Genomic DNA, 21,342 nt, shown 5'->3' on the forward strand with positions numbered 1-21,342 from the left:
GGGTCCAGTACAGAGCCAGTAATTACAAATATTATTCATTATAGTAATCATTAGTTGGAAAAAAGTAATTAAAAGGCTAATGGGCATTTTTTTTCTTTGGCAACTGAAAACCAACGTCATGCCAGGCTAATTGCTGAAATATAAACCACTGCGCACTGCAAAGCTGTCCTGTGACCAGTAAGGGTTGTGCAGTGAGTAGCGTTTTAGAAGCACGGAATAATTCTGTGGAAACCTTTATAAATTAAAACCGACACATCTGACATAAGCTAGATAAAGCAGACAAGGTACAGTAAGCAGAATAAGACAAAGTTTAAGTCCAAATTCAGAGATCAGGGAGGGAAAAGTGAGAGTCAGAGGGAGCGAGCAGGAGTCTGCCTGAGGAGGAGGGAGGCTGAGAAAGAAAAAGAGGAGAGCAGAGAGGCAGGCTTTGCCTTTTCTGGTAGTTGTAGTCACTGCAAAGACAAGCAGGAATTCTTTTTGCGCTGCAGAAGGACTGAGATATAAACCAGACTGTGGGAGCTGATATATGACAGGAGAGGAGTCTCTGTTGTCCGTGGACTAAACTTTCACTATTGCTAAGGTATTGTAAACAAGCAGGCAAAGAAAGTTTTTATTGATTTTTTCATATGTTAAAAATAAAATTGCCTTGGGTGGGCCCTTTGTTATATTGCAATGTGTGTCTGTTAATCTGGACCCTACAAGCTGCTGTTAATTGAGTTTAAATTACCACAGTGATGAAATGGCTTTTTTTTACATGTGCATTAAAAAGTAAATGTCCATTTCATTTAACTTAGGATACTCATGCTGACATTATATTTGTGTCTTTTAGTGAAAAAGCGAGAACCTTTTGGCCACCATGGATGACGACTTTGACCGCCGCATGGAGCTGAGGAGGCAAAGGAGAGAGCAGATGCGCCTTGAAGCCGAAAAGTGAGTAATCTTGTAAAACCTGTGCAAAACAACACATGCACACACACACGCACACAAAAGACACAGTCCTGAGCATGCAGACTTAAAATTACAAGTGAAACTCACAAAAAAAGAGTGAATGCACTGTGAATATCAGAACGTCCTACACATATCATCTTAAATTAAAGCCTCATTAGCATTGTTAGCATGCAAAGCATTTGTGTCGGCTCACAAAACAAACCGGATAGATTTTATATTTGATTAGCAGGGCCTAGTCACCCCCCACGCCCACCCCGAAACACACACACACACACACACTTTTTTTTTTAGTTTTTAAACAGCAGCTGTTTCCCAGTCCCATCTGTGGTGACACTTTTAAACCCTTGGGTGCAGTGAACCATTCTGAAAACATTAAACAAGATGTTCCTCTTCTGATCGTTCTTCTGTGCCCTCCGATGATTGGTTCATCTCATGGACACATGCTCAGTAAGCGGGCCTTTCTATATATGCATACTATATGTTGTTTGATGTATGGAACAATGCACGATGGAGTTTTTTTGTCTCCACACGGAGCAGAAGGAAGAGCCGATAATGGCCCAATGATCTCCACACTATCCTGAGCTCATTAAGGGGACCGTCATCTGTGCTGCTGTTTGGGCTTACCTTTCATTCTCTGTTGTTTCATTCAGTCTCTTTCATGTGCTCAGTAAATTAAACAATAATGTTTAAAAGATGGTGCTGATATCCAACCCAGTGGTGTAAAGTAGAAGGTTTGTACTTGCTGTGACCTCAGGTGGAGTAGAAACAAAGTGAGAGATGCTGACACTTAAAGATGTCAGAAGTGTTTAATCACAGAGCTAATTAAACTGATGATTAAACACTGCAGTCACTGCATTTTACTCTCTGAATGGATTTGAACAGATTATGATCACTTTAATCCTTTATGTGATCACATAATCAAGATGTCCAAACATAGCCCAGCATGTTGTGTTTCTTCCAGTCGGGTGCTGTCATATCAGATGTGCCATCAGTGCCCAAGCAACGAAGAGCATTCCTTGCAATTTTCTCACAGCCGGCCATGCCAAACCAGCCTGCCCTTCCTTTTATGCCTTCCAGTTCCTCTCCAAACGCTGCCGACACTGGAATGTTTTGACTGTCATTTTTATTCCAGTGCATAATAGCCTGCTCCGAGGGCTTCAGACTTACACTGCTTGAGCGGAGCTTTTTAGTCTCTTTCCTTCATTTCACTCAGCACCTCTGTTAGCCAAGTAGCTCCCATCATATTTCCCCTCATTTATTATGTTTCGTGTCCCCCGGGGTGGTTGTCTGGAAATGTAACTGTGACATTTTGACAGCACTCAGTCAGGAAGCTTCAAGCTTTGGGTGGGGTTCTCTCTAATTGGATTGCTTCCTCACTGATTTCTCTAGGTGATCCGTGCCACTTGGAGAAATCTTTGCCTGTGGATTTATTGGATTTCCGCCTCATTTGGGTCTTTGTTGCTGTTTTAAAGACAGAAAGGATTCTTGTGGTTGCCTTCCACCTCTCGCAACATCTGTAAAAGATTGCCTCGCAGATTCAGGAAGAGCAGAGGGAAATAATACCCATGTGCTATCAATGGACCATTTCAAGCTCCCTCTCTGTCTCATAAAGCCTGGTAATACTTAAAAAGATACTCCCAGGCATGCTGAAAAATTAGCTGTGGAAGCATTCAAAGCAGGATGAAAGTCACTGACAGGAGATATGGGGTTGATGGAGAGGAACAGCATTGTTCTGCATCCCTATTCTGTTGCTTTTTCTCCCTTTTTCATATATTACATGTTGTAGTATTAAGTCCCAAGTGAGCCAGTCTTTTGAAGTACACTCATCTTCTTGGATGTGACATTTGCATGTGTAGCATGTGTGTTTATAATTATTTCTTATAGACTATTTTCCTCTCAGTTGTGGTATCTCAACTCTTCATCGTGTCTTTTGAAATCAGCTTTAGATGGTATGGCTTTAGCTTCTCTTGTGGTCAACATAAAAATGTCACATATCACATATTTCTTTTGGAGGAAATTGTGTTTTTAATTTATGTGAAGTTTTTTAAATTTTTATCAGGAAAAACACTTGTTTTGTCACTTTAGGTTTCTTAAAAACATTAAATAAAATGTGTATGGGAAACTCCACTCTACACTAAAGCCTTACATAACATGTCATAGTGTGTCACAAGTAAAGTAGGCGCAGCCACGAGGTCCATGGAGCTCAAAGCATTTACAGTTAGGTCCATAATTTGTTTTAATCTGTTCATCTACACAGTGTCAAAGTGAATTTACAGTCAGCTTTTAATACTAGTACAAATACTAGAAGAGGAAAGTACCATTGGGAACGATTCAGCGTTCTCACGTGGGCAAACGTGTAGTAAATGGGCAGAATCCATGAGAAGCTTAAAGGGGTGGAAGGAAAATGCAGAACTGACTATTTAGACTGACAGTGGCAGGACAGGAGGGAAAAAGACAAAGACAGGAAGTTAAACTAATAGGCATACATGAGCAAAGTGATAGGCAAAAAACAAAAAACAAAACATGAGCCGAAACTATATCACAAACTCCAAACCAAGGCATTTACAGATTCAATAAAGGACTAGATGATACAATCTCTGATAATGCATTGCTTTAAATGAAGAAAGTCTTGAGGGATGGCTACTATGAAGAAAGGCAGCCTGAAAGCTTTACCAGCAGGACGCATCTTCAGTTGTGGCTTAACTTCACAGGGTGTTTCGGGCCTTTTATCACAAATTATACCAATTTTATTTTCTGCTTCTTTTAACTTCCTTGGTTAGGTTTAGGGATTAGAAATCTGATCTAGAGTATAATTTTTAAAGACAGATCATCAGTAGTGGACCTTGGATTCATTGGGTGTTTTGGCCATTATCACTAGACAGTGATATTTTAGCACAAAAGCTGCCATTAAGCCAAAGTAGCTTTCACGTGGATTGACGTGTTTTCATGGTTTAACCCAAAAAACTAAAATGCATTTTAAACAAAACACTGTAATTCTGTACATGTGCTCTTTCAGGACAGGTAACACCAATGATGATGATGAGGAAGAGGCTCGGGAGCGAAGGAGACGCGCAAGGGAGGAGAGAAAGAAGATGAAAGACTCAGAGGAATCTGGTACGACTGAGGTGATCGACACTAACAGGTAAGATGTGTAGACATCATCTAGAATGAGGTTAAATAAGTAACTTCCCATTAGGGGTTTTTCTTAATGAAAAAAACATTTTTTTGACGTATGAAAAATAAATTTACACACAAGTTGAATTGTTGTGTATAAAAGCAGCACATTTTATTACCTTGGCCTATTGCACAAATTAACTGTGTCACAAAAAACAAAATTGTGTTTTTTCATTTAATTTTATTCAAATGCTTTTTTGTTCCTGCGTAAGCGTCACTGAGAGAGAGAAAAAGAAAAACGCAGCAGCTCTACAGCCAATCTAAGTGTTTGGTATTGATAAAGCCTTCCAGCCTTAATATTTGGAAAGCTCCAGCGGTTGTGAGGTTCTTGGATTGATGTTTTCGCTGGTTAGCCACAGGAGAAAATTCCACTCAGAAAGACTTGTGGGTTCATCACACTTGATCACACCAAAACATTTGATAGCAGCCAAGATTTTGAGGTTCGACTTGGATTGAATTTAATCTTTGGTGTTTTGTTTTTGTTCTTTAATTTTTCAGCGTGACAGAGACGGAGTCCTCCACGGCCGTAAACGAAGGGGCAGATGATGACCAAGCTTTGCTGGAGCGCCTCACCAGAAGGGAGGAACGCAGGCAAAAGAGGATGAAGGAGGCCATGGAGAGACAGAAGGAGCTCGATCCCACAATTGGCACCACCAATGGCACAGACGTCACATTGGAAGAACAAAATACAGAGGAGGAGGAGAAGAAGGAGGAGGAATCTGCCCAGGAGGAGGTGACAAGTACTAATACTAACTCTTGGAGGAAAGAAGAAGAAGACACAAAGGAGGATGAGGTAAGATGTGTTTCAGCCTTTTTGTTTGTTTTATAAATTATAATGTATTTACTGGGGAAAAAAGTTTTTATATTGTGATTTTTTTTATTGATTAATTTTTGGTGTGATTATCAGGAATCTGTTGAAGAATCAAGAACACAAACAACAGGAAATGAGGTAGAGTTTTATGTCTTTTTACCTCTTTTAGACTCATTAATCCAACTCCATAAAACTGACGGGAAGTAAATTTAATTTGTTTTTGTAGGAAGAGACTGAGGAGAAGGCTGCAGCAACAGAGGTGGACACTGAGGAGCCAGGTTTAGAAAAGAAAGATGCTGAAGATGAGCCTGCACCTGGTGTTGACAATGAAGAAGAAGAAGAAAAGAAGAGGCAAGAAGAAGAAGAAAGGCATCAAAAAGAAATGGATGAAAAGCAGAGGATAGAGGAGGAAGAGAGACAAAAAAGGGAAATAGAGGAAAAACTCAAGAAGGAGGAGGAAGAAAAGACGCTAAGGGAGGAGGAGGAAAGGAGGAAGAAGGAAGAAGAGGAAAAACAACAGAAGGAAACTGAGGAGAGGCTTAAACAAGAGGAAGAGGAAAAACAAAAACAAGAGATGGAGGAACAAATGAAAAAAGAAGAGGAGGAAAGACAGAAAAGAGAGCTGGAAGAGAGACAAAAGAAAGAAGAGGAAGAGAAGCAGAACACAGAGGTGGAAGAGAGACTGAGAAAGGAGGAAGAGGAAACACAAAGAAAGGAGCTGGAGGAAAAGGAGAAGAAAGAGGAAGAGGAAAGGCAAAAAAAGCAGCTGGAGGAAAAGAAGAAGAGAGAGGAAGAGGAAAAACTGAAAAGGGAAATGGAAGAAAAAAAAAAGAAAGCAGAAGAGGAAAAACGAAAGAAGGAAATGGAAGAGAAGAAGAAAAAGGAGGAAGAGGAGAAACAAAGGAAGAAAGAAGAGGAGGAGAGACGAAAAAGGGAAGTGGAAGAGAAGAAGAAAGTAGAGGAGGAAAAAAGGAAAAAGGAGGCTGAAGAGAAGAAGAAAAAAGAGGAAGAGGATAAGCGCAAAAAGAGAGAGATGGAAGAGAAGAAGAAGAAAGAGGAGGTATTGATGGGATTTGTGGGACTTTTGTGTTAATGTAACTATTTGCGAAGTAAAAAACACTCTTTATTTATGTGGGTTTGTTCTTGCCTTGCTGTGTGATGTGGTTTTGTGGTTTGGTCACAGATCACAGTGCAGTCGCAGTGTTTTGCTGGAGGTGGTGATATCAAGGATGCTGCAGTGTCATAGCTCTTTAGCTTACATCTGCTATGCATTCACTACCAGTACTCCACTATTGTTTGATGGCCTTTGTCCTGTGTGTGTGTGTGTGTGTGTGTGTGTGTGCGTGCGTGCGTGCGTGCGTGCGTGCGTGCGTGCGTGCGTGTGTGTGTGTGTGTGCGTGCGTGTGTGTGTGTGCGTGTGTGTGTGTGTGTGTGTGTGTGTGTAAAACACTGGATGTTTGCTGATCTTTTCTTTCTCTCTTATTTTCACATCTTCGTGTGAAGGAGGAGAAGCCGAAGAGATTTGGGTTTAAGGAGAAGGTAAAACAATACTAGCTGTCAATATTCAATATGTGTTTATTTTTCTTTTATGGAAGAAAAACTTTTCTTTTCCCGTCTTTTTTGAAAGATTGAGCCAACCAAACAGAATGGAGCTGTCATTGAAAGTAAATTAAAGAAAACAGAAAAGACATCAAGGTAAATCTTGGCAAACTGTCTCCACAATGTAATGGGACCACTGCTTATAGACAGTCAATGATTTTGATCACTGTTAAGTCTAATCTGCATGTTTTAACATGTGAATTAAATACACTGTGCCTGTTTGTGAGCAGGGACAATCCGCCCTCCACTAAAGCAGAAGACCTGGAGCGACAGGAGGCTGAGCGAAAACTGCAAGAGCTGAAGCGCAGACGAAACAATGCAGAAAGTGAGGAGTTTGAGAAGATGAAGCAGAAGCAGCAGGGTGCCGAGGCAGAGCTGGAGGAGCTGAAGAGGAAGAGAGAGGAGAGGAAGAAGATCCTGGAGGAAGAGGAGAGGCAAAGGAAACAGGCGCTAGAGGAAAAGAAAGCCAAAGAGCAGGCGAGGATGTGTTATTTGACATTCAGGGGTTAAATATACCAATTTAAGACAGTGCATGGGTTTGGATATGTGCTATTTATCATATGTGTGGCTGCAGAAATGTGATAGCAAAATGGGGCTTTTGTAACAGGAGGAGAGAAAGAGGATGAAGGAGGAAATAGAGAAAAGGAGGGCGGAGGCTGCAGAGAAGAAGAAACAGATGGAGGAGGGGTCTACAAAGCCCACCTTTACTATCAGTCCCAAAGGCTCCTCTAAGGTGAGTGTCTGAGAATTGGTTCGTACGGCTTAGAGTTGTCACACAAGGTTCACTGAGTTGAGTTTACACACACAGTCTCGGTTGTATTTGCCCAGATCCTGCAAAGCCAGCTAAACATATGGCCACTTATCCACAGTAGAAACAAAAAGTGTCTGTGTATCTTTTTAGAGTAATTCAAATAAATGCTTTATTATACTTTGAGCACTATAATAATAACAAACTTTGAAATCATAGCCAGATATCTGAAAACCCAGCTGAATAGAGAAAAATGCTTTTATTATAACTTGTGTGAGTAAACTCTTTAAAATAGTGACACTGTAATAGTACAGGCTGTAAAATATAGCTGTCTTGTATAAATAATGTATCTGTTTTTTTATAAACTTTTATGTAATTGAAAGAAATTCCTTGAGTTTTTTTGTCACCATGAGGTTGGAAGGCAACCAGAGACTCAAGGACATGTACTTAGCAAATAACACACAGTTTCATTTTCAAATCTAGGTTTTGTACAGTCACATACTGTGAGATGATTTGGATTGCTGCCTTGTTCATTTTGTTACTTGATGACAGAGCCAGCCAAGCTGTTTCCACCTGTTTCCATGCTTTGTGCGAAGTGGAGCACAGATATTGTTGTTCTCCCTTTATGGTCAAACATTTTTTCCTGGCTACTGTTTTTGTTCATTTGGCATTCCCTTATCAAGTTCTGGTTTTAATTCCGCTGATATAAGCTGTATGCTATTGATTAAAAAAAAATAATGACACCTTGTGGTGCAACGCTGCCGTAGCTTTTTTTGTAGAGTGTGTCTTTTGTCGTGTCCCCCACCTCACAGCACTGACCGGTCATGGCAGATTGCTGCCCCTCCCTGAGCCTGGATTCCTTCCTGTTTAAAGGGAGTTTTTCCTTCCCACTGTCGCCAAGTGCTTGTTCACGTTTCACTGTTGGGGTTTTCTCTGTATGATTGTAGGTTTTTACCTTACAATATGAAGCACTTTGAGGTGACTGTTCTTCTGATTTGGCGCTATATAAATAGAATTGAATTGAGTTGCAGAATGTGATTTGTGGCTTTGAAACGCTACCTGGTGTAAAAATCCACATTGTTTTGTGCAGATTGGGGAGAAGGCAGAATTCCTCAGTAAATCAGCCCAGAAAAGGTAAGCCGCAAAAAGATTTTTTTTCCAGTACAAGAGAAAAAGATAAATAAGTGGTTGGTGGCTTTTACTAATGCCCAGTGCCTGGTTCATCTGTGCAGCACCACAGCCAGAGTGTCACACACTCCTATTGTCTCCAAGATTGGCAACAGAATGGAACAATACACTTCTGCCATCCAGGTGAGAGCTGATCTGTATGTTAAATATTAATCACCACCCTTAATAAAGGTAGCAGTAATAGTCATGTTTTATTTGATCATATATTCTTTTAAGTTGCAACCAATGCAACAACCTTAAAATGGTCCATTTGAAGTCAGAGTATGATGCATCAGCTACACGAGAAACACATTTTTCTGGTGTAAATGGTTTAAATGGAGCAAGTCTCACATTATATGTATGGTTAAGTGTCATCGACTCATCTCTATTAATGGGTCAAACCAGGCTGAGAGGTGAAGTGTAGTGTTAGTTCAGACAGATGACAAAGTCAAGCTCAACCCACGGTTCATAATGACTCACATTCAGCACATCCAGTAGACCTATTTCATATGAAATAGAAGGTAAACACAGGTATTATTAATCACACCAATTAATACTCTCCACCTAATACGATAGAATCTACACATATTTAATTAGCGATGCCTGTTTATTTACTATTTCAAATCAAAATGATTACCTGGAAATAGTTCTATTGGCAAATCTCATTGCAGCCACTATTTAAGCTGCTTATCCTGCTTACTTGTGCTTTACAACCCACCTTCAGAACAGCTCATACTTCTCAAGTGTCTGACTTGATTAGCGTTTGTCTGTTGTAATTTTTTCCTCCTTTGCTCCATACCCTTTGGGAGATCTTTGCTGGTGGTCTCCCTGTCCCAGGCCTTTCTTACCCACACTTCCATGTATGCACATAGATGGGTGGGTAGGTCCCAGAACAGAGCAATACTTCTAAATATAGGTTGTAGATGAAAAGAATAATTTTCTTTAACTAATGTGAGTCTGACTAAAATGGTAATGGAAAAAAAAGCTGGACAGTAAATATTTGTTAAGACCGAGGAGTCGTCAAGATTTAAATTTAGATAAGATTTAAAATCTTATCTAAGTAAATGTAGCAGATAAAATGTTCAATGTTAACCTGTGAATTCGAATTAAATATGTGTAGATTAAATAAAAAAATCTTTAAAAAAAAAGCTGTATTTTCGTCACTTGTTACTAAATGATTAAAAGTTACAGTTAGTTATATTTGTATTGCAACATAGACCTAATGTCAAAGCTCTGAAAAGTGCCAATCATTATTTTGAGGCTTTTTATCTCAGTAAATTATAGAATAAAATTGATAAATTGAAATAAAGCACAGGTGTGCTTAAGTACATGAATGTTCTTGGGTAAATTTAAATCTATGTTGTTATTTGCGTCCCTGAGATTTAGTCAGCGTGCTCCTGTGTTTGCCCATGTAAATGTAACTAAATACATCTTTTTACAGGGAAACAAAGATGTAAAATCTCCCAAGTCTCCAGTGGCAGATATTCCTACGGGGGGAACACGCAGCATCAAAAGTATGTGGGAGAAAGGCAACGTGGGCAGCACCTCTGAAAGTCCCTCTCCTGCAAACAAGGTAACGGAGAATGAGACAGAAAGAGGTTTAGTGTGGTTTAGTGTGTGATTGCATATTTAAAGTGTTTCCTCACCAGGATGTGGCCGGTATCAAAGGAAGTGTGACCGGACGTGTCAACAGTTGGACGGGAAAGCCGGCAGAAGGCGAGAAGACAGTAGCGCCAGCACCTGCAGCAGCAGCACCGGCACCAGCGCCATCAGCAGCTGCAAAGCCCGCAGTAAGACCTGATAAATCCTTGCCGTGATCACACATCCACACACTATTGTAAATCAGACGCCAGTCTTCAGCAGAGTAATCCCTTGATATTCTGCACACGCTGATGTGCTCATTTGCACATCAACATGCCTGTCCTTTGTTGGCTGCAGCCTTTGGGTCTGCACTCCAGGGCTGGACGGTGCTGCTGTCTTAAGTCTAGCAACACCACATGGAGAGTTTACTGAACAGCATATGCTGTCATGGCTTTCTTTGAGTTCTTGTACACATGATGGGAAAAGCTTCAATTAATTTATTTGAACAGAAGCCCATGAGAAATCTTTGTACAGAAGCAAAAGTATTTATCTATTGCAGACAACAGAAGAGCCGTGAAACACCTGGCACTAGTTGATTGTCAGGTGGTTTAATGCCTGAGTGCCTTCTTTCTGCATTCCTTTTAACGTCATTTATTTTGTATTTAAATCCTATATTCCAGAAAACTGCAGTATTTTCAAACAGAAATCTCAGTTTTTTTCTGTTTGCATTTAACTCTCCCTGAAATGCATGTTTTAGTCCTACTGATGAGTCCATACTTTGAGTGTCCTTTGGAAAAGGAGGAAAGGGTCATATCTATTCATAGCTATCACATATTATGACATGTCACAACAAGTAGATGGAAACTTAATGATTTAATTTGTTCTCTTTGTGGTCATATAGCATAAATAAATGTGTACTAGTGTAGTCAGTGAGCACTGTGTCCTCTTCTTAAAGTCAGACACCAGCTGCTAGTAAAAACTGTCTGGAGACACATTCATGTGCAGTAAGGTTGGTAGATGACGTGTGACATTGTTCTTAAGCAAAATTTATGAGCGAGATAACTTTGGTATCAAATATCTTGGCCAGAGAAGAGCTGTAACCTTGCTGTTACTCTTGCAGTAACACTTCCCCCTGATGGGTTGAAGCTGTACCGCAGTCTGGTGCATGTGTGGATCTTTGCATCAAATCTTTACTGTGACTTTACTGTGCTAGTGATATTTTTCAGCCTTTCTGTCCTCTTTAATTGTACTCTTTCCTTCAGCTATCCTCACTCAAGCTTTTCCTGCTGCTTTTTGTCTGCTCGTCAAACTGGTAAAGGTTTTGCATATACTTCACCAATATCACCAGTAATAACCAGAAGCCTAATAAATATGTTTGGGAACTGTATTTGCATTCATTGAAGGGAAATCATTTGGTACATTTACTCCCTGGACATTGATGACTTTATACTTCATGTGATGTTAGTTTTTAGTTCTCCTTTGCTTAAACATGTCACTTAAACCCTTTACTAAAAAAATCACTGTCTTCTCAGGATGAAAGCAGTTCTATAAAGCCCTTCGAATCTGTTTGAGAACCGATAAGGAAAGCTCTCCAATGTTTTACAGACAGTCAAAGTTATTGCTACTTTTTCTCATTCCTCACCATAAAAATGGTCACACTTTCAGTTATCTGATTTAATTTAAAGTAGGTTGAGGAGAACATTTGAGACAATTTCCTCATAGCACCTCTGTGCTTTCTGCTGAGAAATTTTTTGGATAAAAGCTTCTTCTTTTCTATACTTTTTGCTTAAGTAGCTGGTCGAAATATTTCTTCTGGCACTTCCCAGGGCTAACAATCTTTTTGTGCATTTTGTTTGTAACAGGATGTGAAACCAGCTGATGTGGGCAACAAGCGTGGCATGTGGGAAGCAAAGAAGGGCTCTACGCCTGGAAAGGTAAAGACACAGACACTGTTCTTTGAAGGGGCAATGTAAGTGTTTACAATGATGTGGTAATAGTTGTTATTCTTGATGTAGTCTTTCTAATACATGAGTGCAAGTGGTCATTTGTGAAAATGTGACTCCAAGCTGATGTTACTGATTTGGAATCTTAAGTGAAAACATAAGATACACGTCTGCTCCAGTAATTCACTTGTTCCACATTTTGTCATGTTATAGCCTTATTTGTGTTTCACCTCAAAGTTCTACACACGATACACCATAATGACGAAGTGAAAAAAGGTTGCTTGAAATTCTTGCAAATTTATTACAAAATATAATAAATAAATAAAAATACTCAAAATTGAGCTCAGATGCATCCTGAGCATCTGTCACATCTTTCTACAACTTTCACCTGTACCACAGTTCACCTGTGGTAGATTCAGTTCATTGGACATGATTTGGAAAGGCACATACTTCTTTATATAAAGTCCCATACTAGACAGTGCACAAACCAATCCATGAAGTCTAAGGCATTGAGCACAGATCTGGGGAAAAGTGCAGAAATTTCTCTGGCCACTGTGATGGAGGCCACTGTGCTCCCTGGGAGCACAGTGGCCTCCATCACCTGTAAATGAAGAACTTTGGACTCTTGGTAGAGTTGGCTGCCCAGCCAATCTGAGCAATTAGGGTAGAATGGCCTTAGTCAGGGACGTGACCAAGAACCCGATGGTGACTCTGATAAAGACAGGAGAACCTTCCAGAAGGACAACTATTTCTACAGCACTCCAGCAATCATGGCCTGGCCAATGCCATTCCTATAGTGAAGCATGGTGGTGGCAGCATCGTCCTTTTGGATGTTTTTCAGCAGCAGGAACTGGGAGACTAGTCAGGGTCAGAGAAAAGATGAAGGCAACAATTTACAGAAATGTACTTGATGATAAGCTGCACAAAAGCACTCTGGACCAGGGCGAAGGTTCATTTTCCACCAGGACTATGACCCGAAGCTCTAACATCATATTGAAAAAGACTTGAAGCTGTAACTGCTGCCAAAGGTGCTTCAATAAAGTGTTGAGCAAAGGCTGTAAATCCTTATGTACATGTTATTTTTTATTTATTTATTTTTTAATACATTTCAGAGAATGTATCAAGCATTTTTTTTCACCTTCACCTTCATTATGGAGCACTGTATGAAGAACTTTGAGGTGAAAAATGAATTTGATCCATCTGGAACAAAATATGGAAAAAAGGAAGCGCTGTGAATACTTAGATGATAATTTGCCTGAATACCAGTAGATGATTTGTCCTCCCTCATTTATTTTGTTTCCTTTATTCCTTCTGCTTGCACAGGTGGCTGTGGGAGGCAAGTTTTCTCGTTAATGGTAAGCTTCTGAAGTGACTGTATGCAGTGGTCAAATGTAACTAAGTACCCTTACTCAATACTGAACATTTATCATTGCACAAGTAAAAATAAATAGTCTAACATACAGTAACACTCGTGTATAACTATAATATACCACTAAAAGAGTTTAATAGTTGTTCCTTGTTTAATGTCAGAGAAAAAGTTTAACAAATACTAAACAGATAGACTCTCTTATGGTAGAGTTAATATGAAGTGACACCTAGCTACTCGTTAGCTTAGCTTACAGAGATGGGAAATTAGGGCAAACAACCGATCATTTAAAAAACAATAGTTCAAAGTTCAAACTTATTTATATAGCACTTTTAAAACAACAGGTGTTGACCAAAGTACTGTACAATAAAATGGACAAGGCAATAAATAAATAAAAAAAACAGAATAGTGTTTTAGAAGAGAATAAAATCATAAAAAAGAGAATAAAATCATAAAAAGAGAATAAAATCATAAAAAAGAATAATAGTAACAAACTCATGATGAATCAAAAGCCAGAGAATAAAAACAGGTCTTTAGACGACTTTTAAAAGCATCCAGTGTTGGGGAGGATCTGATATGCAAAGGCAATGTATTCCAAAGTTTGGGGGCAGTCACAGCAAATGCCCGGTCTCCTCTGTGTTTTAATCTGGACCTAGGGATAACCAAAAGCATTTGGTCTGCAGACCTCAAGGATCTTGGGGGAGAATACCAGGTTAGGAGATCAGCAAGATATGTAGGGGCTTTCTTTGCAAGCTCCTTTGACAGCAAGATATGTAGGGGCTAGTCTATGCAACGACTTAAAAACAAGTGTTAAGATCTTAAAGTCAATTCGAAAGCTGACTGGCAGTCAGTGTAGTGATGCAAGTATAGGAGATATATGATCTCGCTTGTGTGTGCCAGTTAGGAGCTAGCTGCAGTCGGCCAGTTGATGAAGAGGTGACACCAGACTAGAGACTATTACAGAAGTCGAGGCGAGATGAGATGAAGGCATGGATCGCTTTCTCAAAATCTCTGAAACAGAGAAAGGGCTTAACTTTTGTAATTAGGCGAAGATGAAGGAAACTGGTTTTGACTACATTATTTATCTGTTTATGAAATGTTAAATTGCTGTCAATAAAATCACCCCTAAATTTCTTGCAAATGGTTTTTTATCACTTTCTAAGGGGCCAAGGTCATAATGGTCAGAAGGACCAAAGACAATGACCTCAGTTTTCTGTTCATTTAGATTTAGAAAATTTAAATGAACAATTTAAATGATTGTCTTCTAGACAATCAAACAGTCCCTTCAGAGGATTCACAGATTTTCATTTTAGTGGAAGGTAAATTTGAGAATCATCTGCGTAACAGTGAAACGAAATTCCATATTTTTTAAAAATAGATCCCAACGGGAGCATATAAATTGAAAAAAGAACTGGACCAAGGATAGAGCCCTGGGGGACCCTGCAAAAAAGGGTTGTCTTTGGAGACAATGTGTCTCTGAATCTAACAGAGAAAGTACGATTAGATAAGTAGGATTTAAACCATTCCAAAGCAAGCCCTTTAATTCCGGCACATTGTTCCAGTCGAGAGATAAGAATCCTGTGATCTACTGTGTCAAAAGCAGCACTGAGGTCTAATAATATTGTTGGTAAAAGTTAAAAGGTCATTAGAAACTTTAAAAGAAAATAAATCTGCGTGTGATTTCAAGTGGGTTAAATTCTAGACTATTTGTCTTTATCCAGTGACTTCCTGTTCATGGAGTCTCCAATGACCAGAACCCCTTTGGTAACCATACCAACTGCTAGCTGTAGCTTTCTTCCTTCCTTTCTTCCTTCACAGACATAGCTGTAGCTTTGTATTTACAAACTTAATTGTGGTATAGGTCACCACTTCCTTTATCAGAAATAGACTGCCTAGAATAAAGTAAAGGGCGAATGACAACACACATTTCCTAAAATATCAAATTAGTCCTTTCGCTGGAGATATTTTTAGTGTCTCTACACTGGGGTTAGCTCTACTTTCACTCAGGTAAAGTGAATACTTCTTTTAACACTGTAAAGCTGAACATCGTACATGTTAAACCAGGGCTTTATGTTGGTCAGTCCTGGGGGAAGCAAACTCGAGATGAAGTGTGTCTGCCCTTCAAAACATTTTCTGGACAAGTAGGATAAGCATTGACTGATTTATAGCCCAGCAGGAGCTCGTAACTACTACAACCCACCAACTTCTCTTTCTACCAGCGTAGCTGCTCACTGTAAATCAAATCTGCTGCTGGAGATTTTTGGGCACGGGCTCAGCTCTGTGGCACTGCGATCTATATTTAAAAAAAACCTCACCCTGACCTTGTTTCCCAGTATAAAGAAAGTTCCAGACTCCTGGGATGACTGTCATGTTTTTGCTGTGGGCTGTTCCCCAAGTTCCACCTGGACTTGGGGAACCGTGCGGCGTGTCAGAGAGCTGTCAGACATACCAGAGTGCAGCTGCTTGATTGTCACATTACAACTGACTGCTGAAAAGGATTACTAGCCATTTAAGAAGCAAATCGGGCTCGATCACCAGGCTTATTCACTCAGCGCTAATGATAAAAACCTAAGATAAGCTACCACAGCTACATGCGACAAGTTAAAACGTTTGACTTTACAACATAAATCATGAAAAAGATATTGACTTTGGCATATTAAAGCTGCCTTGCTTCTTCGTGTTCAAATATCATGTTTCTTCTGACATGAAGGCATCAGTGCTTGGGCCAAAGTGTGAACAATAGGAGTGGAAAAGTGTTTGTCGAGTGTCAACTTCAACTCTAAATAGCACTCCTTGCTTGTAGCCTTCCAACTTCTTCATCAGAAATAGACGGCTGAGTAATGAAGTAAAGGGCAAATGACCAAGTTACAGCTTTCAGTCACAAAACAAAGTGTCCTAACTCTGAACAACAACAGCGGCACTGAATATGCATTATATTGTATTTATAGAGAACAATGGTCATGAAAGCATTGATTAATGATGCTGAGGCTAATGGCTGATGATCTTTATGTTTTAAAGTTGACACACTTGAAGGAAAATATGCTTGTATCTGTGGAAGCATTGTCTGTTAAATTGTCTGTTAAAATGTTTGATGCTCATATCAAACATGGCCAAGTATGTCCTCCTTCATTTCTTAGTTTTTTGCATATTTGGTACACTTTCATGTTTCAGATATTCAACTAAATTTTAACAATAAGCATAAATGCAAAATGCAGCTTTTAAATGAAGATTTCATTTATTAAGGGAAAAAGTTAACCAAACCTACCTGGACCTGTGTGAAACAGTAAGTGCTCCCTAAAACTAATGATTGGTTGTGTGACCACTGGCAGCAGGAACCGCAATTAAGTGTTTGTGATACCTGCAAATGAGTCTTTCACATTGCTGTGGAGCAGTTTTGGTTCACTTCTCTTTGCAGAATCGTTTTAGTTCAGCCACACTGGATGGAAACGGCCTGCCAAAGCATCTCAATCTGATTTAAGTCCAGACTACTCAAAACCTTCATTTTGTTTATTTTTTTTATTTTGGGGGCAATTCAGAAGTGGACTTGCTGGTGTGTTTCTTATCATTGTCTTATTGCATAACTTAAGTGAGCCTGAGCTTCAGGCCATGAACTTATGGCCTGACATTCTCCTTCAGGATTTCTGCTAGACAGCAGAATTTATGGTTCGTCAAGGTCCTGAAGTATGATCCGCTGGTATGATCTGTTTGTGTTAGTTTTATGCCAGATGTAATAGGACTCAAACCTTCCAAAAAGTTCAACTTTTGTCTATTCAGTCCACAGAATATTTTCCCAAATGTCATCAAGATGTTTTTTGGCAAATGTGAGGTGAGCTTTTGTGTTCTTTTTGGTCAGCAGTGGTTTTCTCCTTGGAACTCTGTATTGTTGAATCATGACCTTAATCTAACGAGTAAAGTCTTCTGTTCTTTAGATAGTGTTCTGGGTTCTTTTGTGACCTCCTGGATGACTTGTCGATGTACTCTCAGAGTAATTTTCGTAGGCCGGTCACTCCTGGGAAGGTTTACCACTGCTCCAAGGTTTCTCCATTTATGGATAAAGGCCTTCATCATGGTTCACTGGAGTCCCAAAGCCTTAGAAATGGCTTTGTAAGCATTTCCAGACTGATAGATGTCAGTGACTTTGTTTCTCATCGTTTTTAAGTTTCTTTCTTTCTTTAAGATCTTTTAGGCTTCTTCATTTTGTGGAAGGTTGTTGACAGGTTCTGTTTGATCGACTTAACAGATCTGCCAAGAATCAGGCCTAAGTGTGGCAAGCTAAAGTGAACACAGCTTTCCAAAAAAAGTTAAATAAAAATTGTTCGATTGAGGATCTGAAAGATGTAAGTGTGACAATATGCAAAAAAGAAAATTAAAGAAAAAAGAAGAAATCTGAAAGGGGCAAATACTTTTTCACAGCATTGTAGAAATTGCTTCAGGTTGCTCTATAAAACACACCACTAAGGCAGAGTATACAAAAATAATGATTATGACCATGACTCATGCACCGTTACTTCAGTACAGTGTAAGCATGAAGCGTAGTGTTGGAAACAAGAAAAGCATTTTTTAGTTTTGTAATCTCAAGAATTTTACTAAAGTTTTTTCAAGTTTTTTTTTTTAAAGTTTGCTTTAATACCATTTAGAGGCTGATATACATAAAATAGTTTATACCTTAAAAACATGGCATTTTTTTCTACTTTTCTCTATTTTAAAATATTTTTTTTATTCATTAAGGGATAAAAGTAAATTTCCAACATCAAAGAAGATTTTTGTACCAACAAAATAAAATTTACATCATTTGGAATTTATTCATTGTTCAGATTTATATATTGGTTATTGGTTATTAAATAATGTATGTATGTATGCACATTGTTGTCTATTTTGATAAAATTTCAGAAACTCGCAGAAGAAAAAGTAAATTATTTAATGTAAATAATATTGTGGGATTTTATCAAGGTGATATCTGTTCTGTATGTATTCACATCTTCACCTGTGGTGTCTCACCTTACTCTAACAGTGACTTTATCAGCAATGGACACAATGAGAAACTGATCTTTAATGTCTTTCTGTTTCTTTTATAGCAGGAGTGAGACCCTAACCTTTGACATCCCAGTTACACCTGTTCAAACTCACACTTCTGCTGCTCTACGTTCACACCTGTTCCCCTTCAGCACGCCCGTATTTTGCACATCACAATGAGGGAAAAGGGAATGACATAATGGGATTCCTGTGTCAAAGTCTTCCAGCTCTATCTTTACAGTATCAGTACCTTTGCACTGCCACCTATTTTGACTTGCTTCAAGAGTTTCATCAAAAATGAAAAGATGATGGCTTGAAATGATATGTGACTATAAGAAATTTAAAAGAATATTACACTTTCTAATTGTTTTTACATGGTTAATACTCAGTAGTAAACTAAAACTGTCCATTAGCTGTTGTTGTCACTATTTTTCATTCAAGCATTCTGCAAGTCGGTTATTTTGCTTTCAGCTCTCATTAGCAGGTCTATAATTCATATGGTGCATTTGGGCTTTGACATTATGTCATATAGCTTATACCCAGTAATTAGTATTCTTGCTTTATAGTGATACATGCACACTGCTTTTTGTGATGAAAGTCATGGTTTTGATTCCATAGAAAGTATACTGTACTCCACAGCTGGATATTGGATGAAAAGCTTGTATATAATTGACTTGTTTTGTAGGTTTTAGTTTCTACTGAGGCATCCATCATAAAGGGTTTCTGACATATTTAATAAGGCCTTTGCATGTACTTAATATAGATCAGTTAGACGTAATTAACAAGTCTGTGGTTGTGAAGCAATAAAGAAATCTCTTTGGCTAATGTTTACAATTTTGATAAAAGTTTTTAAGATTTTTTAACAATAATAAGTTGTGCACAAACACTCATAAATAAACCATTAAATGAATGACTTTGATGTTCGCAAAGGATGGCAAAACTATCCGAGTGATTCAGCTTTTCAAGAGAGAAATATATCAACATCTATGTAGGGGTGGGGAACGCCAGGCTTCAAGGGCCAGTGTCCTGCAGGTTTTAGATCTCACCCTGGGTCAACACACCTGAATCAAATGATTAGTTCATTAACAGGCCTCTGGAGAACTTCAAGACATGTTGATGAGGAATTTAGCCACTTAAATCAGCTGTGTTGAATCAAGGACACATCTAAAACCTTCAGGATACTGGCCCTTGAGGCCTGGATTCCCCAACCCCTGGTCTACTGGATGGATTAATCTATTAGACATTCATGTTCTGTTAGTCATTTTTAAATACCTTGTCATGCAAACTTACTCACTAAAAATGGAGGACGTGATAAATATTTTTACCTGAACATTGTAATTTATATTCCTATTGTGAGCATGGCATCAGTGTGACTCTTCGGATGTAGTATGAAGAGCACACAGAGCAAACATAGACTATCTGATCACTCACCTCGTGATTAACTCCAAAATGGATGATGCACGATAATAGTTAGAAAGCCGATAAGCCTTGATAAAGGCGCTCTTATTAAAATTCTAATTAAAAAACACACAAGGATCCACACCTCAAATCATAAGTTAATATCATTGGCACATCCTGCCTAGGACTGCTACAGCAACGTGAAACATTTTCTCGAATAACATCCAGCTTTGTTACTTTTATGGCTTTTTTTTTTTGCAAAAAAAGTCTATGAATACTTGTATCTACTGTAACAACAGTTCAGTGAACAAATCTTATTGTATTCAACAAACAGGTTATAGTCTGGCTGCTTTGCTTATCTATTGTGCATTTACATGCCACCTACTTCAGCTTTTTATGCGTTGCAGAAACATTAGAGACCTGCAAGACAATCGCAACATGCACATGTTTAAAAAAAAAAAGCCTGTAATTAACAGTGAATGTAACCCGGTGTTCCTGTCAGCAGTGCACATACGTTCAATTCTGCCTAAATGTATTGTGACACTTTCAGCATTTTTTTTATTGATTGCCTTGTTTGAGTTGTTTACAAATATTGTATGTATGGCTTCAGCAATAAAATAATGGAGGAAAAAAAAGTTCTGGTTCTGTTTTAATTTTAACCAATGAAAGGAAATGCTGTCATTTGTAACCATTTGTGAAATTATGGTGTGTTGAAAACACAGTGGAGGGTGACAAGGCAGGAATCTACCTGCAAAACATGTAGCATGTATGTGTGTGTGTGTGTGTGTGTGTGTGTGTGTGTGTGTGTGTGTGTGTGTGTGTTAGTGTTAGTATCTAGTTCCTTGTGTGTCTGTAATGTCCAGCTCTCTAACAATAGACTGATCAGCCATAGGGTGTTGCAGTCACATGAGTCAGAAGGGCTGGACTATGTATCCTTGATGCTTAACCTGTTTGTTAAGTTCAAGGAGCTGGAGTCTGTCGCTCGCCTCTGAGCTCCTCTGTCTGGGTCACAGGTAAGGGCACGCATACTCTGTGTGGGGAAATGTTATCAAATAAATCAAAGCCTTGTTTAACCTTAAATATTGAACTGAATTAATCGATCAGTTAGTTTATCACTGAATGAAATCTGGTCTTGGATTGTGTTCGCAGCATGCTGAAATCTTTTTAAGCCACATTACAAATCCATCATAATTGTTTCCATGGCATCTTTATAACATCTTCTGTGACTGTACAGCAGCTTGTACATGTACTCACACAGACACTATTGATAAATTCATCATTTTTACTTATTTTTACATTTTGTTATAATAAAAACTTGTTATTGGCAGAATAATAAGCAGACGTAGAAAATAACACATTCTATACATGAGTAGAATTTCAATGTTTTACTTCAAACTTCAAACTTAACTGGAGATATTAACTTCACATTTGAAGCCATTCTGCCTACAGCATCACCATCTGCACAGTAATAAAACACGTTTTTATAGTTGTCATCAGTAATGTCAAACTTGTGACAGGACTTTGATCACATTTAGTTGAATAACTATGTGTACCTTTTAAATACACATACAGAAGTGTTTTATTTGGGCATACT

At 38.7% G+C, this 21,342-nt stretch overlaps 1 protein-coding gene across 3 annotated transcripts; it reads left to right on the plus strand.

Moving 5' to 3' along the window:
• The first annotated feature begins 223 nt into the window (after window positions 1–223).
• On the plus strand, window positions 224–20,375 carry cald1b (caldesmon 1b). Of its 3 annotated transcripts, none has more exons than XR_014800689.1 (17): window positions 224–580; window positions 830–930; window positions 3,965–4,090; window positions 4,621–4,915; window positions 5,030–5,071; window positions 5,160–5,993; window positions 6,437–6,472; window positions 6,561–6,628; window positions 6,763–7,009; window positions 7,140–7,265; window positions 8,371–8,414; window positions 8,513–8,591; window positions 9,889–10,020; window positions 10,097–10,237; window positions 11,291–11,340; window positions 11,891–11,962; window positions 13,295–13,311. XR_014800689.1 is itself a non-coding variant. In XM_084933857.1 (17 exons), exons 2-16 carry the CDS (start codon window positions 857–859, stop codon window positions 13,322–13,324), a joined length of 2,346 nt encoding a protein of 781 aa, XP_084789983.1. In that variant the 5' UTR covers window positions 224–580; window positions 830–856; the 3' UTR covers window positions 13,325–13,326; window positions 18,416–20,375. The 3 variants fall into 3 exon arrangements, 2 of the variants coding, with proteins under 2 accessions (XP_084789983.1, XP_084789982.1); XM_084933857.1 differs by lacking the exon at window positions 11,291–11,340 and adding an exon at window positions 18,416–20,375 and having other exon boundaries at window positions 13,295–13,326; XM_084933856.1 differs by lacking the exon at window positions 11,291–11,340 and adding an exon at window positions 18,413–20,375 and having other exon boundaries at window positions 225–580; window positions 13,295–13,326.
• Window positions 20,376–21,342: the final 967 nt, after the last annotated feature.

This window comes from Perissodus microlepis, chromosome 7 (assembly GCF_051167445.1).
Source record: "Perissodus microlepis isolate ML-2025 ecotype Zambia chromosome 7, ASM5116744v1, whole genome shotgun sequence".
Taxonomy (NCBI): domain Eukaryota; kingdom Metazoa; phylum Chordata; class Actinopteri; order Cichliformes; family Cichlidae; genus Perissodus; species Perissodus microlepis.

Bases quoted from the DNA above. Each gene is read 5' to 3' on its own strand.
- cald1b (XM_084933857.1), top strand. From the start codon at position 857: ATGGATGACGACTTTGACCGCCGCATGGAGCTGAGGAGGCAAAGGAGA. The intron at 931-3,964 runs GTGAGTAATCTT...GTGCTCTTTCAG, and splicing joins ATGCGCCTTGAAGCCGAAAA to GACAGGTAACACCAATGATG. The intron at 8,415-8,512 runs GTAAGCCGCAAA...TCATCTGTGCAG, and splicing joins AGTAAATCAGCCCAGAAAAG to CACCACAGCCAGAGTGTCAC.